This window comes from Mytilus trossulus, chromosome 4 (assembly GCF_036588685.1).
Source record: "Mytilus trossulus isolate FHL-02 chromosome 4, PNRI_Mtr1.1.1.hap1, whole genome shotgun sequence".
In the NCBI taxonomy this organism is placed as follows: Eukaryota; Metazoa; Mollusca; class Bivalvia; order Mytilida; family Mytilidae; genus Mytilus; species Mytilus trossulus.
This window is the reverse complement of record NC_086376.1, coordinates 50,912,864-50,937,706: the sequence shown is the minus strand read 5'-3', so window position 1 is coordinate 50,937,706 and position 24,843 is coordinate 50,912,864. Positions and strand designations below refer to the sequence as shown.

At 32.4% G+C, this 24,843-nt stretch overlaps 1 protein-coding gene across 4 annotated transcripts in view; it reads left to right on the top strand.

Moving 5' to 3' along the window:
• The window catches only part of LOC134715473 (palmitoyltransferase ZDHHC16B-like), a 33,107-nt gene that overhangs the window by 5,738 nt on the left and 2,526 nt on the right, over positions 1-24,843 (top strand). For 2 of the 4 annotated variants that reach the window (XM_063577659.1, XM_063577658.1), the window contains exons 2-8: positions 7,201-7,409; positions 9,891-10,082; positions 11,123-11,234; positions 12,437-12,570; positions 13,402-13,476; positions 21,882-22,100; positions 24,624-24,694. In XM_063577659.1, the coding sequence (XP_063433729.1) occupies positions 7,215-7,409; positions 9,891-10,082; positions 11,123-11,234; positions 12,437-12,570; positions 13,402-13,476; positions 21,882-22,100; positions 24,624-24,694 (998 nt within the window). In that variant the 5' untranslated portion in view covers positions 7,201-7,214. The remainder of the gene's footprint in view (positions 1-7,200; positions 7,410-9,890; positions 10,083-11,122; positions 11,235-12,436; positions 12,571-13,401; positions 13,477-21,881; positions 22,101-24,623; positions 24,695-24,843) is intronic. The other 2 variants (XM_063577660.1, XM_063577661.1) reach the window with 2 other exon arrangements.

The following is a 24,843-nucleotide window of genomic DNA, read 5'->3' as shown; positions in this document are numbered from 1 at the left end:
ACTTAGAATTTTTCTCGCAATATTCAAACAATGACAACAACTCCAGTTTTGGATAAAAAAGGCCCTGATTCATTAAATTTTCTAAAATACCAAATATATACCATTGGAAAGATTATAAAGCAAAGAACATATATTTATGCCAATGAATTTATTTCTAAGAATAGTGAAAGATGTATTCCTATATGAAAACTCCTTTGCATACGTTTTTGGTTTTGAATTGTATGAAGTAATAGGGAATGAACCACTTTTTAGCTCACCTGTCCCGAAGGGAGAAGTGAGCTTATGCCATCACTTGGCGTCCGTCGTCGTCCGTCGTCTGTCGTCCGTCGTCTGTTGTCGTAAACTATTTCAAGAATCTTCTCCTCTGAAACTACTGGGCCAAATACTTTCAAACTTTAACTGAATGTTCCTTAGGGTATCTTATTTATAAATTTTATCCGAAGTTTTGATCTATCAACAAACATGGTCGCCATTGCTAAAAATAGAACATAGGGGTCAAATGCAGTTTTTGGCTTATAACTCAAAAACAAAAGCAATTAGAGCAAATCTGACAATGGGTAAAATTGTTTATCAGGTCAAGATCTATCTGCCCTGAAATTTTCAGATGAATCAGACAACCCATTGTTGGGTTGCTGCCCCTGAATTGGAATTTTAAGGAAATTTTGCTGTTTTTGGTTATTATCTTGAATATTATTATAGATAGAGATAAACTGTAAGCAGGAATAATGTTCAGCAAAGTAAGATTTACTAATAAGTCAACATGACGGAAATGGTCAGTTGACCTCATTAGGAGTTATTGCCCTTTATAGTCAATTTTTAACCATTTTTCGTAAATCTTAGTAATCTTTTACAAAAATCTTCTCCTCTGAAACTACTGGGCCAAATACTTCCAAACTTTAATTGAATGTTCCTTAGGGTATCTTGTTTGTAAATTGTATCCGAAGTTACAATCTATCAACAAACATGGTCGCCATTGCTAAAAATAGAACATAGGGGTCAAATGCAGTTTTTGGCTTATAACTCAAAAACCAAAGCATTTAGAGCAAATCTGATGTGGGTAATGTTGTTTATCAGGTCAAGATCTATCTGCCCTGAAATTTTCAGATGAATCAGACAACCTGTTGTTGGGTTGCTGCCCCTGAATTGATAATTTTAATGAAATTTTGCTGTTTTTGTTTATTATCTTGAATATAATTATAGATAGAAATAAACTGTAAACAGCAATAATGTTCAGCAAAGTAAGATCTTCAATTAAGTCAATTTGACCAAAATTATCAATTGACCCCTTAAGGAGTTATTGCCCTTTAAAGACTTTTTTCACAATTTGTTCATCATGTTGACTTACTTTAAAAAATCTTCTCCTTTGAAACTGCTGTATCAATTTCAGCCAAACTTAGGCTAAATGAGTAGAGTATCTAGTATAAATTTTATATTTTATTTCCTTGTATGTCAAGAAACATAGCTCCTATGGCTAAAATAGAACATAGGAGAAAATGATTATTTTTTTTTGGCTTTTGAAGAAAATAGAAAGATCCAAAAAACATTTAAATAAATTGAAAAGCCAAAATAATCATTGATGAGAGATTTAACCAAAAGAATTAAGGTGAGCGATTCAGGCTCTTGAGAGCCTCTTGTTTTTAAATGAAAATGGCCGTAACTTCTGCAATCCCGATTCAATTATAAATTATGTCATTAGAAAGCTAAGAAAATATATTTTCTAATGTGATGCCAATGAATGAGCTATTTATTTTTGTTTACTGTCATCTGACCAAAATTCAATATTTCCTTTAACAATCTATAGTAAATTTATCGATATCGACTGCAATCAAATTTAGCGCATGCGCACTGCGGGTGCTGATAATAGTTGCGTATGATAGGCATAATCCAAAAATATTAAAGGTTTATTCATCTAGATAAGTGAGTTAATCGATTTTTAAAACGGACTATCAATTATCAGCAAGTTGCCATCTTGAAAACTAATGACCACGGATATCTAATTACCACAAAGTCCTAGTACATGGCATGACATGTCAGTTAATCAGTGTTAAATTGACTTGTCAAGCTGATGCATGTTCCTAAATCCTCAATCTTAAAGCCAGTTGGCATGAATTGTCCCAATGTAAAGGTTTTCTCTTTGGTGCATTTTAATTTTTATCTCAGCATATTTTCTTCTCTGTGCTCTACCCAACAGATTAATGGAAGAAGCCTACTGAGTTTCCAAGATCATCAAATCAAGTAATGCATTTCTTAAATTGATAAGAATATTTAAAAAAAATACTTTACAAAACATCTTATTTTTTTTTAGTGGGTTTAATATTCAGCATACAATGTACAAAAAAATGATGTACAATGCTTAAGTCAGGTTTAAGAGCTGTAAATGACAGAAAATCGTACATCGGTTTTAGCTCGTCGTTAAATTTACATTTATCAAGTATTATATAGGAATAATACTACAATAATTTTATAGTAGTCGCAATAAAATGATAAAAGTCCGGAGATACTTATTGTGGAGGAATTAAAAACTGAGATTTATCTCTTTTGAAAAAGTTTTTTTAAATGTTGTTTTCAAACGTATATTTTTAGTTTATTTTGGGGTTTTACCTAACTTGACCAACGTTCAAAAATTTGTCTTGGCTTAATAACTACCGAAGTAGTGTAAAAGAGGCACATTTGGTATTCTAACAGTCCACTTCCTGACAGGTCACAGGCTTGTTTAATTTGATACAAAATGAACGCAAAGGTGAAATTTATAAAATATACCATACCAATAAACTGTCTGTGTATACAGCCTGTGTACAACTGTGTGTCACAATTCTGATAGTAGTACATTGTATATAACATACATGTTTATAGGAATAAAATATTTTTGCAAGTTATTTCCCGCGGTTGCAGACTTAACTTTTAGCTTATTTATTTTTTCAAAATGTAAATAAAAATATCCACCAAACTTAATTTCAGAATGCCTTCCAGATTATTGTTCGGATTGTACAAAATAGAAGCTAGGACAATTTGAAAATAGAAAAACATATAAATTTAGGGTCTAACCCAAAATCTCCAAGACTTTTAACACTTGTGGTAACAAAATTTAAGAGTGGTTATAAGAATAGGTATAGGCCTTATTCCCATGGTATCTAATTTTTAATTCCACTATTATTTATATTTCAGCACCTATTCTTAAGTTTTCTTTATTTTTTGGTCCCATTATTTCTAATCAGTACATCCCGTTTACACCCTCACATATGGTAACGGTAACAATTTTTATTAATCAAGGCTTTAACTTTTTGTCTTGTTATTTTCTGTAAAACATTCGGAATGCATTTGTGTCATTCAAAACATATGAAAAGGTTCAATACCCTTCCTGGAAAATGTTGAATTGCCCCCTCCCCTTTTTCCAATTTAAGTTGTGACTACATTTTCACTCTAGAAAACAGTGGTATATTTCATAAATAATGCCTTTTTTTTAATAATTGTTCATTCATTTAACATTTGAAATATGAATATCAATTAGTAAACTTCAGACTATACAAATGCAGAATATACCATGCAGGTTTGCTTTCGTCAAACCAGATAAGAGAACTGAAAAAAAGTGTCATATAAAAACAAGCACGCTCAAATCAAAAGAGAAAAAAATATGTGAGTAAAAGTAAATTGGATCAGCAAAATAAAGAACCTTTGATGTCGAGTGTATTGATAATAAATTGATGTGTTTTTATAGTATAGCTCCTTCCATTTTCCAAATGATATGAGATAATCTATAGTATTTAATCAAATTAACCCTTCCGACCTCACGTAGATCTAATGCCAAATGCTATGGTCATGGCTTTCAAATTTCCAAATTTAAGTGTTTCCATACATTTTTTACCTATTAAGGACAATTTAAATGCTTTTGTAAAACTGTTTACATTTTCCCATTTTTATGAGACATAAATACATGAAATAAATGATAACAGTGTATAAAATTTTATTCTGACAACTGAAATTAGTTTCCTGACTTTAACCAAAATTTGTTCATTTCTTAGTTTATTAACTAATTTGAATTCAAATAAATAATAGCACCAAATATAATTAAATAATTCCATGGCGATTCATTTGTATTTGTCAACACCTTGAAAATGTATTTAAAATTTGTGTATTATACGCTGATCCAAATAGACAGTCACACGAAAAAGCATATATTAAAAATAAAAATTAATAATCATAATATTTTGTGTTGTCTACAAAAATAAATCGAAAAATATCATTGTATATATATGGTAAATATAGAAAATTTAGCTCATAAATGTAAACAGTTGCATTTTTACTTGTTTTAATTTTCTTATCATTGGATGGAAATAAGGTATAACATTAGTCATTGGCGCGCTTATGATTACGTTAAAGTATGATTAAAGACCAAGACTTTAAGTGATTGTATTCTAAATCCCATCATGCAATACCAGGAGAAAACATCACAACCTACAGGAAGTAGTCAATATTTATTTTATTAATTATTGATTTTCATCTTTATTACATTTGTACTGCACATATAGCAATCGAACTTTGTGAATATGTATTTTATATCATAATGAACATATTTAAACTATAAGTAAAGAATCAAGAATTTTCCCTTTAAGGTTCATCATAACAAATGGACAAATATGGCTGTATTTTCACCTCAAAAACTACTCTGTGTATAGATTTACCTGTGCAGTTTGGAAAAATTTAAGGCCACTAGATATATAAAAGTTAAATTTATTTTGCATATCAGAAAGATAAAATCTTTTTTGGATTATGATGAGCATTTTTTTCGTCCCTTTTTTTTGCATAGCACTTACAACTAGATGTGTGTCGCTGAAGATATTATTCTCCTTTAAAACAAATCCAGACAGCCTTATTCTGTTTACTTTTTGATACATGCATATTCTATATTGCATACTTACATTTTGTACCTAATGATGTACATGTGCAAGTTATATTTTTCATAGATATCCCTTAATTTAGAATATTTCAGTCTTGCATTTGTCTTTTGAATTTTGTCCTGTTTTCTACAATGCAAAATCAAGTAGTAGCAATCAAAACCAGCATAATAGCAAATGAATCAAATAGAACATTAGGTTATATACATGCATATCCTAAAACTTCTTGACTTCATGGACTTGAATAAGATTTGACAAAAAGTGAAGCTTCATGATTTTTTCACTCAATTATGAAGGTACGTCATGTATTTCATTATTCAAGCACCTGCTATGAACACAGAGTAAAGTATTTTATACTGCAACTAGTTGTAAAATTGTGAATGGAAATGGGGAATGTGTCAAAGAGACAACAACCCGACCAAATAAAAAAACAACAGCAGAAGGTCACCAACAGGTCTTCCATGTAGCGAGAAATTCCAGCACCCGGAGGCGTCCTTCAGCTGGCCCTTAAATAAATATATACTAGTTCAGTGATAATGAACGCCAAACTAATTTCCAAATTGTACACAAGGAACTAAAATTAAAATAATACAAGACTAACAAAGGCCAGAGGCTCCTGACTTGGGACAGGCGCAAAAATGCGGCAGGGTTAAACATGTTTGTGAGATCTCAACCCTCCCCCTATACCTCTAACCAATGTAGAAAAGTAAACGCATAACAATACGCACATTAAAATTCAGTTCAAGAGAAGTCTGAGTTTGATGTCAGAAGATGTAACCAAAGAAAATAAACAAAATGACAATAATACATAAATAACAACAGACTACTAGCAGTTAACTGACATGCCAGCTCCCGACTTCAATTAAACTGACTGAAAGATTATGATTTCATCATATGAACATCAGGCACAATCCTTCCCGTTAGGGGTTTAGTATCATACCATCATAACATATATGAGAAGAACATAACCCCTGTCATGCCAACAACTGTTTTTAGAATAAATGTGTTTAGTTCCGACGCAAAGACCTTATCAGTGACTCAATATTAACGGCAAAATATGCAATCTTTAATGACTTGACAACAGTATTGTAATTATATCCCTTCTTAATAAGTCTATTCAAAGGTTTTGTAAGTTTAAGAGGTGAATACTGACACCTTTGTGCTTTATAAAGAATATTTCCATAAAAAATTGGATGTGAAATACCTGAACGTATAAGAAGTCTGCATGTTGAGCTATATATACGAATGATGTCTTTATACCGATGATAAAATTTAGTAAATGTTTTGACTAGTTTGTGATATCGAAAACCCTGGTGTAATAATTTTTCAGTAATACATAAATTTCTCTCGTTAAAATCTTAAACATTGTTACATACACGAGCGAATCATACAAGTTGAGATATATAAACACCGTAAGATGGTGACAAGGGATTGTCACCATCTAAAAACGGATAATTAACGATAGGAAATGAAAAATCATCCCTTTTATCATAAATTTTAGTATTCAGCTTTCCGTTAGTGATATAGATATCAAGATCGAGGAAAGGGCAGTGGTCATTGTTAGTATTAGCTTTATTCAAAGTAAGTTCAGCAGGATAAATTTCATTAATATACATACTGAAGTCGTCATTATTGAGAGCCAAAATATCATCCAAATATCTAAAAGTATTATTAAATTTGTTTATCAGATGTTGTTTTGATGGGTCTTTGCTAATTTTTGTCATAAAGTGGTATACAGGGTAGAAAAATCAAAACTTTGAACAGATTCAAAATCACCAATATAAGCATGCAATTTATCAAGTACTTCCAACGAGTTCTTGACACTCCAAAAGTGTTTATTTCCTAAATATGGTAACACAGCTATATTTTGTGCAATGTCAATTTCATCATGGAACACTTTTTACACAGTCAGGGGTTCATTAAGGGATGAAAACAAGTTCGAAATTTGTGTTATAATTTAAATAGCAATGAATTTATTTATTTAAGTTGCAGTATAAAACAATAAATAGGTCAATGTCAGAAAAATAACATTTTTTTGTACTAGGCGCAAAACTGGGGAAGGGCTCAGTACAACCTCGCCCTTTCCAAGTTTCTCAGCCTCATACAAAAAGGTTGTTAATTTTCTGACATTGAGCTTATATTGTATATGAATTCTCATTATTGTATATGAATTCTCATTTGTATTGTTAATGAATAACTTGGAGTCGAATAAAAGGTTGGCATTTCAGGATAGATATTGTGGGTACAATGTACATGTATAAAAAAAATTATAATAGCTTTCTTTTTTCATTTCATTATTTTTGAACAGGCTAAATTGTCACAATGGTAAAGATACAGTGGAAACTTTTAGAGTTGCCATGGAGACTAAAGGCCTCAGCCATACAGTCATTCCAATGGCTACGATTGTTAAGGCAGACATTATTTTACAACCATTTTACCTCAACAACAGTCATCATGGAAACTGCAGCAGAGCCTATGTTTTGGACTGTTGATAGATTTGCAAAATACTTAGGACCAGTAAGTTAATAACTGATTAATGAAATTAGGCCACAACATACCTATAATCATCAGCATGTTCATTAGACTGCTAAATCTGTTATAGTTATATTTATGTATGTTCTCTATAGCTATGTACATTTTTGTAATTGAAGTTTTTTTTATGAGAAATAAAGTATTGGTATTCGTTAATGCAAATCCTAGTATTTAGATGGTTTTTTGGCTATCATACATTTGTTTATGTCATCTGAGACTACTATAACATGTGTTATAGTAGTCTCAGATGTTATATGAAGTTGATTATTATAGAAGTTGTCATTTTAGTGAATCCACCATTAAAACAGGAATTATTTGACCGGATAATTTTTTGGGTAAAGATTGCATCAAATGCAATTAAAACCCTATGTTACTGACTTGATAATCATATCTAAAAATTCCAAGGCTTATCACTTCCTTTTTTTGATACACAATATATAGTGCATTGATCATAACATTCTATACATCCTATCCATGAACATTTCCAGAAATTTATCAATGTAATATATATATATATATATATTAGAACAAATATTTGCGAAAGCAAATTTACAGAATACATTGTTGGGTTGATGTTTAGACGAGTTGTATATATATATAAGTCTGTCTGAGTCAGTGACAACTCTGCAACAGATTTATCCATCGGATCACTCGCTGGTGATCCCATGGATAAATCTGTTGTAGAGTTGTCACTGACTCAGACGTACTTATAAATATAATTATTTTCTGTGACTGTATCTTGCATTAATTTGTAGGATCCTTTACTATAGATAATTGAGCTGATCTGTAACAATAACATCTCCATGCCTTATATATCATGTACTGTAGTACGACGCTAGATTAAAACTGACGAGGAAAGGTAAAACAAGACCACAGAAAGCTTATTATTGTGAAGCCCAGGTGGTCGTGTGGTCTAGCGGGACGGCTACAGTGCAGGTGATTTGGCTTCACGATAACTCAGTAGCATGGGTTCGAATCCCATTGAGGGAAGAACAAAAAATTTGCGAAAGCAAATTTACAGATCTTACATTGTTGGGTTGATGTTTAGACGAGTTGTATATAGCCGTCCCGCTAGACCACAGGAACACCTGGGCTTCATAAATGAAGCTTTCGATGGCCTGATGTTACCCTTCCACGTCAGTTTTAATCTTGCGTCGTACTACAGTACATGATATATAAACTTATAAAGCATGAAGATGTTATTCTTACAGATCAGCTAAATTATCTATAGTAAAGGATCCTACTAATTAATGTAACATACAGTCACAGAAAATAATTATATTTATAAGTACGTCTGAGCCAGTGACAACAGATTTATCCATCGGATCACCAGCAGTGATGGTGATACATGGCTGTGTACATTATAAATATACAACTCGTCTTAACATCAACCCAACAATGTTAGATCTATAAATTTGCTTTTGCAAATTTTTTGTTCTTCCCTCGCCGGGATTCGAACCCATGCTACTGTGATATCGTGACACCAAATCGCCTGCACTGTAGCTGTCCCGCTTGACCACACGACCACCTGGGCTTCATGGTATATTGACCCCCCCTCCCTCATTTACACCTTCAATTTCGAAAATTCTAGCTATTCTTACTTCTTTTCATAGTAATAATACTCCAATAATTAGTTTGTATGTGTTTAACATGCTGGAACAGATGTTTTAAAAATTTCCTTTTTAAATTTTTTGAGCCATGGTAATTTGACCCCTCCCCCTTTTTTACCATGGAAAATCCAAACTATCCTTATATATATATATACACACACATATGTTATAATTACAAATAATTAAAGCATTCAAGCTACATGGTCTAGTAAGTATTTTGAATGACATTTTGTTGGTAAAGACTTCAGAGAACTTATACCAAGCAAAGATATTTCTTTAAATCAATCATGAAAAATGTACCTCCCTTTCTTGTATGAATGATTTTTTAATCTATGATAAGCTTTAGAATAATGTATAATGTTCTAATAATCATCTAGGATGAACAAAAACAGGGGAGTTCAATTTACCATAGCGGTATTTTGACCCCGGGGTCAATTTACCATGGCACCGTGCCCCCTTTTTCTGGGAAAATCTGGCTAATTATATAGGGAAGCACTGAAGCATGACCAGAGCGGGCCCCTCTTAGAGAGTCAGTGGGCCCCCACTTATGAAAATTTCTGGATCCGCCACAGTTATTGAATAAGGTATACGAAATATTTTAGCGGTTATTATTTTGATACAAAAACTATTATCAATACCTTTACATGTGCACTTTTAAATTGTTGGGATTCTATTTTGGTGATTTTGTTCTATCCTCGAAAATAAGTGAAAATTTACACTCCGCGAAAATAACCTGCTATACAGTACTTAGAAGGATTGTTTGCCATCTTGTGTATATAAATGTTGTCACAGATTCACATCTATAAATGCAGGCATAGTATTTTGAAATTACAATATATAATTCCTATTTTTTCAGATATTTATGACAGCAGTAGTATGTTTAGTATCATCTGTTATAGTAGTAGCCTATACATGTTTATTACCACAAGAATACACCAAAGGTGTGGCAAGATGTATTTTTCATCTAACTTTTGGTCATTGGTTATTAGTTAATGTTGTGTTTAACTATGTAATGGCAGCATTTACAAACCCAGGAAATCCACCATATGTGAGTATATTATTTGTCTGAAATATATCCCTTAATTAGAACTAAGCAGTTTTATAATTAAGATTTGTCATGACCTTTCATACCACAAAATAAGAAACTGAAATAAATTTATGCAAAAGATTTTGAAGGGTGTCTGTACTCCAAATTACTTCACCGGCATATGAATAAAAGGAGATATTGGATATGAAGCAATGAGACAGCAACCCAATAACACAATTGGATCATGTGAAGTTTGTAAATATATTAACGAAAAAAGGACATTTAAAAATTATAGACCTCATCTTCATCTGCAAAGAGCAAAAGCACAAACCTTATAACATGAACAGAAAGGAATACAGTATAACATTAACAAGACACCAACCACTTAACATAAACAAGAGATTACTTTGTAAAATGTAAACCACAAGAAAGAAAACACACCTTAGAACATCAGGCAGCGTGAACATGTACTCACCATATTGCATAAGCATGAACACAATTCAACAGAATGATAAAAGATAAGAAAATTGTAATTACATGTACTGGATGTTACAAAACTTTTAGTAAAAATGAAACAAAGGCAGATGCAGACCATTTTAAGCCAAAATTCACTTGCTCATGATTATGCATTAAAGATTGAGGATTTATGCGCTCCATAGTATATTTGCAGGAAAATTTTAATAGTTGACTTCCAAACAGTGATGTTTCATTGCAAGACTTTAAGCACTGGTTGAAATTCGCATAAAGCAAGGTTATTCATTTGTACATGTGCAATTTCATACATATAACTTGTTTTTATGAAGTTAAACTGAAGGTAGTATATCTAGAAAGCTGTAAAACTTGGTTAATTGTTTAATAGTTTAATTTGGATTTAGTGGTCTGAAACCTAATGAATCTGTCCAAAACCACCCAAAAACTCAATACTGTATACATAAATTGATAATTTTATCATTTTCTCCCAAAGTTCCAGAAACAATATCTATATACATTTTGTATATGTAAGTAATGTATAGTTCCAAAACCATCTTGGACACTTGACATAAAATTTTTATACATTTTAGGAGGTTCCAGAAACAGTATCTATATGCAAGAAATGTATCAGTCCTAAACCCCCTAGAACTCATCATTGTAGTATATGTAACAAATGTGTGTTAAAAATGGATCATCATTGTCGTATCCTTATCACAATGCAGTTCTTATAGAAGAAGAAGAAGATATTCATTTCCAATTATGGGCCCCAAAGGGCATAAACATTACAACATCAATAATTTTCATAATACAATACAAACAATGATATAAAAAAAAGATTAATGAGAACTATTTAAGTTCTTAAAGAATATGAAGATAACAAATCTATAATATGTGGTTTTTTTAAATACTAATGCATTTTGATGCAATTGTGGTTGATATAGATAACAAACAAGCAGCACAAAAAGAAAAAAAAGAAACATAGATATCCATATATACTGCAGCTGTGCTATTTGAGCAGTCAAATTGCATTGACCGTATATTCATATGTCATATACAGTCACTGACCGTATATCACCTTCTTTATGACGTTGACAATGTGTTTCCGTAGAGTTTCATTTATGACGTCAATAAAACATACAGGTTCGCGGAAATTTAACATCGTCCGCTTCAGATTAAGAAATGATGTTTTTTTACCCAAAATACTATATTTAGAACAGTTTTCAGAGATGCAGTATATTAAGAATAACCATACATTGTCTCGAAATATCAATCTGTTATTTGTACTCGGCTCGAAACAGGTAGAAATGCTCGGCACAGCCTCGCTTTCTACCTGTTTCCAAGCCTTGTACAAATAACATTGATATTTCGAGACAATGTATGGTTATTCTATATATATGTTCCACTTATCCACAATAAGTTGGATCAATTAAACATGATAACTAGCCAAAAAGAAAGTAGAATTTATGCATGTCTATGACTCATCCTGTGTCATATATAAATGGGGTAGTGAATTAAATAAAATTTCAGTCAAAAGTTCAAATATACGGGTAGTCAAGATAAAGTTTTATTACTTTAATTTCACTGGTGATATTACGGTACATGTTATTCTAGTACATAATTATTACTCATGGCTACCAATTTTTATGGATTTTATGGGTTTTTGGCTTTATGCATGTCAACACAAATTTGAATGTTCAACAAGTGCAAAATATCACTAAGCAAACTTTGCAAAAACCCACCAAAAATATTCACATTATATAAAACTATTCACCAATCTACCAAAATTGGACCACTTGAAAAATAAATGAATCCACAGTATATGTTTTATTTTCATCATTATGACATATATATTTAAATATAATTCCAAGAGCAAGTTCGTAACAATCTTCCTTAACAAAAATCAGCTTGGATAAACAATTGTGTTGGATTTTATAACCATCGATATTTCTTTTTGTTTATTGTTTATTTATTTATTGGGGCTATTTATGTCTGTGCAGTAGGTTATGATTCCTTCAAAGAACATTTCTATGGAAAAAAGGTTGGTTTAGCATCTTTTAATTAATCTTTGAAAAATAATGACATAATTTTTTAGTCAGAGCTCTTGTAAAGCACAAAAATATCATTTGAGTTCCTATAACCTACAGTTTATGCTTGAACTACTTTTATGGATATTCTCTGTATATGGACACTTGGGTTTGTTGACAATTCTTTTATCCTTAAATGAAGTTTATATTCTTAAGCTAGAATATGTTGTGTTCATATACAGTGAATTCAGAAATGATTGCAATTTTTTTTAAAGTTGACTAAAATGCAAGATTGATTATTGCGATTTCATAAAAATCTCGAATGTGAGTTCTTATTATTGCAATACCCACCCAATTGCATTAAAATTAAAAAACATTCTGAATTTACAACAAAACAAATTCCACCACATAATTTTTTTCCTCTTTAACAGTCAATATGTATGTCTTTTTTTTAATACTACATTTAAAAATTGATTAAATATATTAACAATAAAAGTATTGAAGTTTGGGGGGATTATAACAAATTTTTATGCTATGATTCTGAGACAATGTGTATTTTGAATACATTTATAACCAGAATATTTACATAAATGAAAGGAGGAAAGCAATAGAACAATACTCAAAAATCATTTGGAGGTTTACACACTGTCTTCAACGATATACAAGTGTTCATACCATATATTAATCTGTAAATGACCTACAGACAAAACAACAATAAAAAAAAGAGTTAAAAATCTTTACCGCCCTGATAACTGTATTATGACTAATGAAAACACAGCTACTAGAAAGTCGATGTAAACATACATGTATGTGTGTAGTTATATTTTTTTTTTAACATTTTGCAGGAATATCCATTTCCAGGTTTTATGTATCCTCTCAATATAGCACATGAAGTTTGGCAGCACACAGCCACAGCAACTGTAAGTCTTTAAAAATTGTCAAGAGCATATGAAGGGGTAACATTCCATTGTTAAATTATTTTTTTTTGTGAGAAATTTTATAAATAAAAATGTACTTGTGTTTACTAAGTCCACAAAGAGAGAACATAATATGATATACCTTTGTATGTCTGTCCTCAAAGAGAGGACATAATATGATATACCTTTTTTAGCTCACCTGGCCCAAAGGGCCATGTGAGTTTTTTTTCATCACTTGTTGTCGTCGTCTGTCGTCGTTAACTTTTACAAAAATCTTCTCCTCTGAAACTACTGGGCCAAATAAAATCAAACTTGGCCACAATCATCATTAGGGTATCTTATTATCGCAAAGTGGTTTTACTAAAACTGCTTTTGTAATAATAAAGGCGTCTAAACTGTATGAATTTGTATTGATGACTGAAGTACAAGATAACGTCATAAGTAAACGACGTTTAATATACAATAATGCCACGTTACGTTAACGTTCTCTTCTGTGCGTGATTTCCAACATTCTCTGGCCCACGAATTTAAAACTTGTAAAATAATTAAAGTCTCTCTGTTAAAATAATAAAATGAAATCAACTTTAAAGTCCATCATTAAAATTAAAACTTTTACCACAGTTCATAATATAATGTCACTTTGAATAAACGTTTGATTATCTGTTCATGTTCTCCCTGTAGTCCAAGACTTTAGGTAATTAAACTTTTGAACGTCGGTTAGAGTGTTGTTGTTGTGAATAGCTGAATCAAAAGAATCCCAAAAGGATTGCCATTCAAGTACGTTTCCATCAAACGTAGGTAAATTCAATTTCGGTAGTTTGTGGAAGTTGCTTCTATTAACGCTTGAATTTGAACGTAAAGACGTGAAATTGAGGCCAGTATCTTGTGAGTTATCTCTTATGTTATATATGGGGCCAACAATTTGAATGGGTTGCAGTGTCTCATTGTGCGGCAAAAAACTTCTAGCGGCTGCATTTAAATTTGATGTTTGAGCTTGAATAAATTTATGAATTTTTCGTATTTTCGTCTCTAAATTAAATTAACTCATCTGTGTCAAGTATCTCTTGCTCTATATCCTCCTCTTGAACACTATCTAAAATGTTCTTATCCAAATCCTTCAGAATATCTTGCTTTTACTTTAATGTTTCCAAAATTGTTTCCAACTCGTCCTCTTCCGGTTTTTCTTCTGTTTCACTTCTCTCCTCAAATCTTCTTAAAATCCTAGAAACTGCGCTTCTGTGTCCCGCTCGTATAGATTTCAGCTTTGAAGTCATCTTCTGCTGGTCACGGCACCAATATCGTAAAGTGGTTTTACTAAAACTGCATATGTAATAATAAAGATGTCTAAACTGTATGAATTTGTATTGATGACTGAAGTACAAGATAACGTCATAAGTAAACGACGTTGAATATACAATAATGCCGCGTTACGTTAACGTTCTCTTCTGTGCCTGATTTCCAACACTAGTTTAAAAATTGTGTCCGGTGCCGGTGACCCGGCCAACCAACCAAGATGGCCGCCATGGCTAAAAAATAGAACATAGGGGTAAAATGCAGTTTTTGGCTCATAACTCAAAAACCAAAGCATTTAGAGCAAACCTGACATGGAATAAAAATTGTTAATCAGGTCAAGAATCTGCCCTGAAATTTTCAGAAGAATTGGACACTTGGTTGTTGGGTTGCTGCCCCTGAATTGGTAATTATAAAGAAATTTTGCTGTTTTTGGTTATTATCTTGAATATTATTATAGATAGAGATAAACTGTAAACAGCAAAAATGTTCAGCAAAGTAAGATTTACAAATAAGTCAACAGGACCAAAACGGTCAGTTTACCCCTTTAGGAGTTATTGCCCTTTATAGTCCATTTTTAACCATTTTTCGTAAATCTTAGTTATCTTTTACAAAAATCTTCTCCTCTGAAACTAATCGGCCAAATAAAATCAAACTTGGCCACAATTATCATTGGGGTATCTAATTTAAAATTGTGTCCGGTGACCCAGCCAACCTCAAAAACCAAAGCATTTAGAGCAATCTGATTGGGTGGTGAATATTGTACATCAGGTCAAGATCTATCTGCCCTAAAATTTTCAGATGATTTGGACAACTGGTTGTTAGAGTGCTGCCCCTGAATTGGTAACTTTAAGGAAATTTTGCCATTTTTTGTTATTATCTTCAATATTATTATAGATAGAGATAAACTGTAAACAGCAATAATTTACAGCAAAGTAAGACCTAAAAATAAGTCAATATGACCAAAATGGTCAATTGACCGACCCCCGAAGGAGTTATTGCCCTTTATAGTCTATTTTTAACAATTTTCATAAAATTTGTAAATTTTTACTAATATTTTTCACTGAAACTACTGGGCCAATCATTATAAATAGGGATAATTGTACGCAGCAAGAATGTTCAGTAAAGTAAGATCTACAAACACATCACCATCACCAATTGAAAACACAATTTTGTCATGAATCCATCTGTGTCCTTTATTGAATATTCACATAGACCAAGGTGAGCGACACAGGCTCTTTAGAGCCTCTAGTTATGTCTGTCCACAAAGAGAGGACATAATATGACATACCTTTGTATGTCTAAAATTGAAAATGGAAATGGGGAATGTGTCAAAGAGACAACAACCCGACCACAGAAAAAAACAACAGCAGAAGGTCACCAACAGGTCTTCAATGTAGCGAGAAATTCATGCACCCGGAGGCCCCTAAACAAATATATACTAGTTCAGTGATAATGAACGCCATACTAAACTCCAAATTGTACACAAGAAACTTAAATTAAAATAATACAAGACTAGCAAAGGCCAGAGGCTCCTGACTTGGGACAGCCGCAAAAATGTGGCGGGATTAAACATGTTTGTGAGATCTCAACCCTCCCCCTATACCTCTAGCCAATGTAGAAAAGAAAATGCATAACAATACGCACATTTAAAATATAATTCAAGAGAAGTCCAGTCTGATGTCAGAAGATGTAACCAAAGAAAATAAACAAAATGACAATAATACATAAATAACAACAATCTACTAGCAGTTAACTGACATGCCAGCTCCAGACTTCAATTAAACTGATTGGAAGATTATGATTTCATCATATGAATATCAGGCACAATCCTTCCCGTTAGGGGTTTAGTATCATACCATCATAACATATATATGTAAAGAACATAACCCGTGTCATGCCAACAACTGGTTTTTTAATAAATGTGTTTAGTTCCAATACAAAGACCCTATAAGTGAATCAATATTAACGCCAAAATATGCAATCTTTAATGACCTGACAACAGTATCGTAACTATATCCCTTCTTGATAAGTCAATTTAAAGGTTTTGTTAGTTTCTGAGGTGAAAACTGACATTTTTGTGCTTTATAAAGAATATTTCCATAAAATTTGATGTGAAATACCTGAATGTATAAGATGTCTGCATGTTGAGCTATATTTACGAATGATGTCCTTATACCTTTTTTACATTTTGATATTTTATGATGTATTTAAATGAGTGATTATTGTTGTAAACTCCATTAGAAATTTGAATTGAGATCGGTTTTGGAATAAAAGATAGGGGGGTGTGAAAAAAAAATTGGGGAGGGGGAAGGGGGGGGAGGGTTCAATTTTTCTCATTTGAAATTTCATAAATATTAAGAAAATTTTTCAAACATTTTTTTGAGAGGATTAATATTTAACAGCAAAGTGAATTGTTCAAAGGCAAAACAAAAATTTTAAGTTCATTAGACCACATTCATTCTGTGTCAGAAACCTATTCTGTGTCAACTATTTTTCATCCAAATTTAGAGCTGAATCCAGCTTGAATGTTGTGTCCGTACTTGCCCCATCTGATCAGGGTTCAACCTCTGCGGTTGTTTAAAGCTGCGCCCTGCGGAGCATCTGGTTTTGTTTATTGCTACTAAAAAGAGTTTGAACATTCATATTCACATTCTGACTGTTTAAATGCCCATTTTATTAGGTGGGTGAATTTTTTCTTAACGAGAATGTGAGGCAATGTGGTATTCAGGGTAGAAAAATCTAAACTTTGAACAGAATCAAAATTACCAATATAAGCATGCAATTTATCAAGTACTTCCAACGAGTTCTTGACACTCCAAAAGTAATTAATTCCACTATTTTAGATGGCCTTATTTGAACAATTTATTATCAGGTTCTTGATTGTACCCAGTGTACTGGTAAGAAGAATAGACAATTAAGTAGTGGAACAATGGCTTGAAGATGAAATAAATCTATATTTGTACGGTGTTTTGTGTAGCTTCGGAAGCCAATACATAGTACTTAGGGACATTCATTGTATTTGGTTCTGTTTGTAAAGCGGTAGCTAAAAGTTTATCTTTGTTACAGATGTCGTTTTCTGAAAATGGAGTTAGTGGGAATGTTGGTGAATTGGTAATTTCTTTTTTCAGAACCTCAATGTAAAATTTACGTCAAACAATAATAATATTATTAGCAGCTTTATCTGCCAGGACAAAAACAAATTCCTTGGCTAGTTCTTTTAGTTTATGTATGATACGAGAAATAGGTTTATTGTGGTTATTGTTAATAATAAAATGTTCTTTAAAATGTTGAATACTTATATATCAACTATGTTCAACACTGAATTAAAAAAAGAGAGGACATAATATGACACACCTTTGTATGTCTGTCCACAAAGAGCGGACATTATATGACATATCTTTGTATGTCTGTCCACAAAGAGAGGACATAATATGACATACCTTTGTATGTCTGTCCACAAAGAGAGGACATAATATGACATACCTTTGTATGTCTGTCCACAAAGAGAGGACATAATATGATATACCTTTGTATGTCTGTCCACAAAGAGAGGACATAATATGACATGCCTTTTTTATGTCTGTCCACAAAGAGAGGACATAATATGATATACCTTTGTATGTCTGTCCACAAAGAGAGGACATAATATGACATACCTTTGTATGTCTGTCCACAAAGAGAGGACATAATATGACATACCTTTGTATGTCTGTCCACAAAGAGAGGACATAATATGATATACCTTTGTATGTCTGTCCACAAAGAGAGGACATAATATGACATACCTTTGTATGTCTGTCCACAAAGAGAGGACATAATATGATATACCTTTGTATGTCTGTCCACAAAGAGAGGACATAATATGACATGCCTTTTTTATGTCTGTCCACAAAGAGAGGACATAATATGATATACCTTTGTATGTCTGTCCACAAAGAGAGGACATAATATGACATACCTTTGTATGTCTGTCCACAAAGAGAGGACATAATATGATATACCTTTGTATGTCTGTCCACAAAGAGAGGACATAATATGACATGCCTTTTTTATGTCTGTCCACAAAGAGAGGACATAATATGATATACCTTTGTATGTCTGTCCACAAAGAGAGGACATAATATTGTCCACAAAGAGAGGACAAAATATGACACACCTTTGTATGTCTGTCCACAAAGAGAGGACATAATATGACATAACTTTGTATGTCTGTCCACAAAGAGAGGACATAATATGACATAACTTTGTATGTCTGTCCACAAAGAAAGGACATAATATGACATACCTTTTTTATGTCTGTCCACAAAGAGAGGACAGAATATGATATACCTTTGTATGTCTGTCCACAAAGAGAGGACATAATATGACATACCTTTGTATGTCTGTCCACAAAGAGAGGACATAATATGACATACCATTGTATGTCTGTCCACAAAGAGAGGACATAATATGACATACCTTTGTATGTCTGTCCACAAAGAGAGGACATAATATGACATACCTTTGTATGTCTGTCCACAAAGAGAGGACATATTATGACATACCTTTGTATATCAGTCCACAAAGAGAGGACATAATATGACAATCTTTGTATGTCTGTCCACAAAGAGAGGATAATAGTATGAAATACCTTTGTATGTCTGTCCACAAGGAGAGGACATAATATGATATACCTTTGTAAATCTGTCCACAAAGAGAGGACCTAATATGACATTCCTTTGTATGTCTGTCCACAAAGAGAGGACATAATATGACATACCTTTGTATGTCTGTCCACAAAGAGAAGACATAATATGACATACATTTGTATATCGGTCCACAAAGAGAGGACATTATATGACATATCTTTGTATGTCTGTCCACAAAGAGAGGATAATAGTATGAAATACCTTTGTATAACTGTCCACAAGGAGAGGACATAATATGATATACCTTTGTAAATCTGTCCACAAAGAGAGGACATAATATGACATACCTTTGTATGTCTGTCCACAAAGAGAGGACATAATATGACATACCTTTGTATGTCTGTCCACAAAGAGAGGACATAATATGACATACCTTTGTATATCTGTCCACAAAGAGAGGACATAATATGACATACCTTTGTATGTCTGTCCACAAAGAGAAGACATAATATGACATACCTTTGTATGTCTGTCCACAAAAAGAGGACATAATATGACATACATTTGTATATCAGTCCTCAAAGAGAGGACATTATATGACATATCTTTGTATGTCTGTCCACAAAGAGAGGATAATAGTATGAAATACCTTTGTATGTCTGTCCACAAGGAGAGGACATAATATGATATACCTTTGTTAATCTGTCCACAAAGAGAGGACCTAATATGACATTCCTTTGTATGTCTGTCCACAAAGAAAGGACATAATATGATATACCTTTGTATGTCTGTCCACAAAGAGAGGACATAATATGACATACCTTTGTATGTCTGTCCACAAAGAGAGGACATAATATGACATACCTTTGTATGTCTGTCCACAAAGAGAGGACATAATATGACATACCTTTGTATGTCCGTCCACAAAGAGAGGACATAATATGACACACCTTTGTATGTCTGTCCACAATAAGAGGACATAATATGATATACCTTTGTATGTCTGTCCACAAAGAGAGGACATAATATGACATACCTTTGTATGTCTGTCCACAAAGAGAGGACATAATATGACATACCTTTGTATGTCTGTCCACAAAGAGAGGACATAATATGATATACCTTTGTATGTCTGTCCACAAAGAGAGGACATAATATGACATACCTTTGTATGTCTGTCCACAAAGAGAGGACATAATATGATATACCTTTTTTATGTCTGTCCACAAAGAGAGGACATAATATGACAAAACTTTGTATGTCTGTCCACAAAGAGAGGACATAATATGATATACCTTTGTATGTCTGTCCACAAAGAGAGGACATAATATGACATAACTTTGTATGTCTGTCCACAAAGAGAGGACATAATATGACATATCTTTGTATGTCTGTCCACAAAGAGAGGACATAATATGATATACCTTTGTATGTCTGTCCACAAAGAGAGGACTTAATATGACATAACTTTGTATGTCTGTCCACAAAGAGAGGACATAATATGACATAACTTTGTATGTCTGTCCACAAAGAGAGGACATAATATGATATACCTTTGTATGTCTGTTCACAAAGAGAGGACATAATATGACTTAACTTTGTATGTCTGTCCACAAAGAGAGGACATAATATGACATATCTTTGTATGTCTGTCCACAAAGAGAGGACATAATATGACATATCTTTGTATGTCTGTCCACAAAAAGAGGACATAATATGACATACCTTTGTATGTCTGTCCACAAAGAGAGGACATAATATGATATACCTTTGTATGTCTGTCCACAAAGAGAGGACATAATATGACATACCTTTGTATGTCTGTCCACAATCTTTGCAGAAGTAAATTTCTATAGGATTTTATACAGACTTCGGCCACAAAATCAAATATTCACAAAATTACAATTTTTTCTCAATCAACGAAAATTGATTCCCAAGAGAATTACTAAATCCACAGTACACTGATATACATATCATATCTTGTATCCAGATTATCCATTTGCTATCCTTATACTGCTTTTATAATGTAATAGACCACATACAAGTTTGTCCTTCACTGGAAAACTCTTTTTGCATGCCTTTATGACCAGATATAGAAGATCGCCTGTATATTTGCTCTATTTAAGTTCATCAAGCGTCTTAGTGATCATCATTGTGCAGGATAAGCTAGAAAAAAGTTTTTTTCTGTAGGTACTTAATCGCAATTCCCTAATGACAGCAGTGCTGATTGTCAATTATGAGAATTTAATTTGGTGAATAATTCATGCAATATAGTATATATCATAGTTTTCTAATCAATCGCTCAACTTGGGAATGGAAGTGACGATGCTCCTAGACACACTAATGATGTTCACTGAAACCTAAGTTTTTGACGGAAATGCATCAAACTCGAAAGTTGTCTATTCCATTTCATTTGTGATATTATATCCTTTAAAAAAAATGTGCTTTTAAATATGTTTACTGGTATATGTACTTATCTTTTTTCAGGCAGCGCCATACAAACATGACGAGAATGATTTAGAAATGGATTATGTGGATGCATTTTTCCACAATGCAGTATTGTACGAGTTTATTTTAGCCAGTGGTGTTTGTGTGGCTATATCACTGTTATTAGTGTGGCACATCAAAATGGTCAGTTATAATGAAACAAATATAGAAATCCATATCAACAAAAAAGAGAAGGCCAGACTGAAAGCTCTGGGGATTGTAAGTTTACATTTGTTGTGTTGCTAATAAATATACCATAACATAAATACCCATAAGCGGATCCAAGGGGGGCCCAGGCCCCCCTTTCTTGTGAAAAAAAATTTAGTTGATTATATAGGCAATCACTGAAGCATGACTGGAGTGCCCCCCCCCCCCCCCCCCTAGGTTAGTCAGCGGGCCCCCCTTATGAAAAGTTCTGGATCCCCCACTGAATACCTGTTGACAAATGAGAATGTCAGAAAACCTATCAACACAATTATGAAACGACAGATACTTAAAAAACAACAGTTATTATTACATCTTAATATTTTGTTTTTGTGTATTGATCAGGGTTGGCAAAAACCCGGGTTTAATGAGTATTGCCCAGCCCACTGGGAAATACTGGGAAAACCTGGGTTTTACTGGGTTTTAGTGGGTAATACTGGGCAATACTGGGTAATATAAAATACTTGTCTGAATTTTAAAGAGGATTCAGTGATAAACACAAATGTAATACATTTAATAAGATATTTATACCCTACATGTATTTTGTTTGTCTAGCATTTGTCTAGATTGGCAAACTAAATATAAAGCAAAACATTTTTTTCTCCAATAATAATATAATTCCTAATTTAAGAATTAGCAATTACTTGTAAGAAAAATTACATTTAAATAATGTCACTAATTAATTAGTTATTATTTAGATTAGAACACAGATTTGTTTATGTAACAATAATCAGCCCTTATAATTCTATAAGTTTTATTGGCATGACCCCTTAGGGTGTTTATTTAGCAATATGAATGTATAACAAATAAAATTAACAAGTCACTTAAATGCTGCATTAAAATGCATGTTTTTAAGTTTGGATTATTAAAACAATGTTTGGTTATTAAAAAGGTATCTTTAAATGTACAAATCTTCTGTTCTGCCTACATATAGAATTAATAGAGAAGAGAATGAAATTGATATTTCAATCTTCTAGAAATGACTGTCAATGGTTATCTGTATAAAAAGTATATATTAAGCTGTTATACTATGACACTGTTCCAAGTCTTTACTATTCAGTGTTAAAATAAGCATAGAAAATCATATTGCCCAGTATTGCCCACTATTACACATTTCTGGGACTATTGCCCAGCCCGGGAAAACCCAGACCCGGGAATTCCCGGGCGGGTAATACTTTGCCAACCCTGGTATTGATAGTTACAGATGTAAACTGTGTGTTTCATTATAAGTAATAATGGATAGTTTTCATTATAAAACTTATGTACATATACTTTTTTCTGAAGAAATTTCTTTAATTTGTCCACATTTAAAAGAAGTTTACTTTTTTTCAATTGCTTGCTTCCAGGAAGCAATTTGCCGACATATTTTCCATATGCAAAGTGACATTAGCGTGACTCTCGTAAAAATCTGGTGATCTCAAAATAAATGGAACTGTCATTAAATAAACAATTATCTGATTGTACATGTTAAACACGTGCTCAATATCCATGCCTCTTTGTTGATTGTTTACTATAAGGTGACAATCAGTAAACTATGGTTTCAAAACACAACAATTAAGTAGCTGCCATTTTTTCACCTCATAACAGATAGAGAGAAAAAAAAAATACGATTATACAATATATTGCGTAAAAAATGATATAATCGTGCACATAAGACTAAGTTTATGATATATACATGCATTGGTTCAAGAATTGGATAAACATTATTTTTCGCCAGTCACTCGTTTCATATGACTTTAATTGCAAACACATCTTGTAAAAAGATATTACTCATATGAAGATGCAGCAGGTACAACAAGGAAGTTACTATGGATTAATTTATTTTCATTGGTACTTATTTTTGTGGATTGATGAAAACTTGTATTTTCCTGGATGTATAATTTTGTTGTTTTGCCAAAGTCTGCATTCAACCTTATGGGAAATCAGTAATTTCGTTGAACATTTAAATTCGTGGTCCATATGTACCTACCAAATCCGCGAAAGAAGTGCCCAACGAAAAATATGGAATCCATACCTGCCAACTTTTCAAAATGTCCATGGGGGTTTGACGTGCAAGATGGCTCTTAAAGTGCTACAAAACATTCAAGGGGGCTTCAAATACATTTTAATGTTGTTTTTTTTGGCTTCTTCATACTTTTGCAAGCCTGTAGCATTGTAAAATTAATAGTTTTGTTTAAAATTGTGGACAAAATTGCTCTTTTAAAATTTCCATTTCGGAGCCTTCATGGGGGAAATCCCCTGTAAATAGTGACAGTTGGCAGTTAACTATTTAGAGCCTGTTATCTGTCCTCTTTGGTTAATCTTTATTAAAAAAAACAAGAATAGGCTTACAATTATATCAGATATATTGACAAAATTACTATTCAAGAATAAAATGAACAAAATATTCATCCATATTGATTTATTTGAAGGTCAGATTTATAAGCTTGATGCCCTAAAAAAAAAAAATTTAAGTTAGAAATTATCATTTAAAGACTGAATAAATGAACATATCAATTTAAATTAAATTTATGCATATTTCTTTTTCAATTTTTACAGAAATTCAAGAATCCATACCATCATGGAGTATTAAGGAATTGGAAAATATTTTTAGGATTATATGATGGAAGGTAAAATTATAGAAAAATGTGGAAGGAGAATTTAATGATGTAATTTGATAATAGATATTCAATACAAGTTTTGTTTTGGCAACATTGTAATAATGGAGTCTTATCTGATGGAAACTTTGATATAACATTGGACAACATTTCTCACTGAA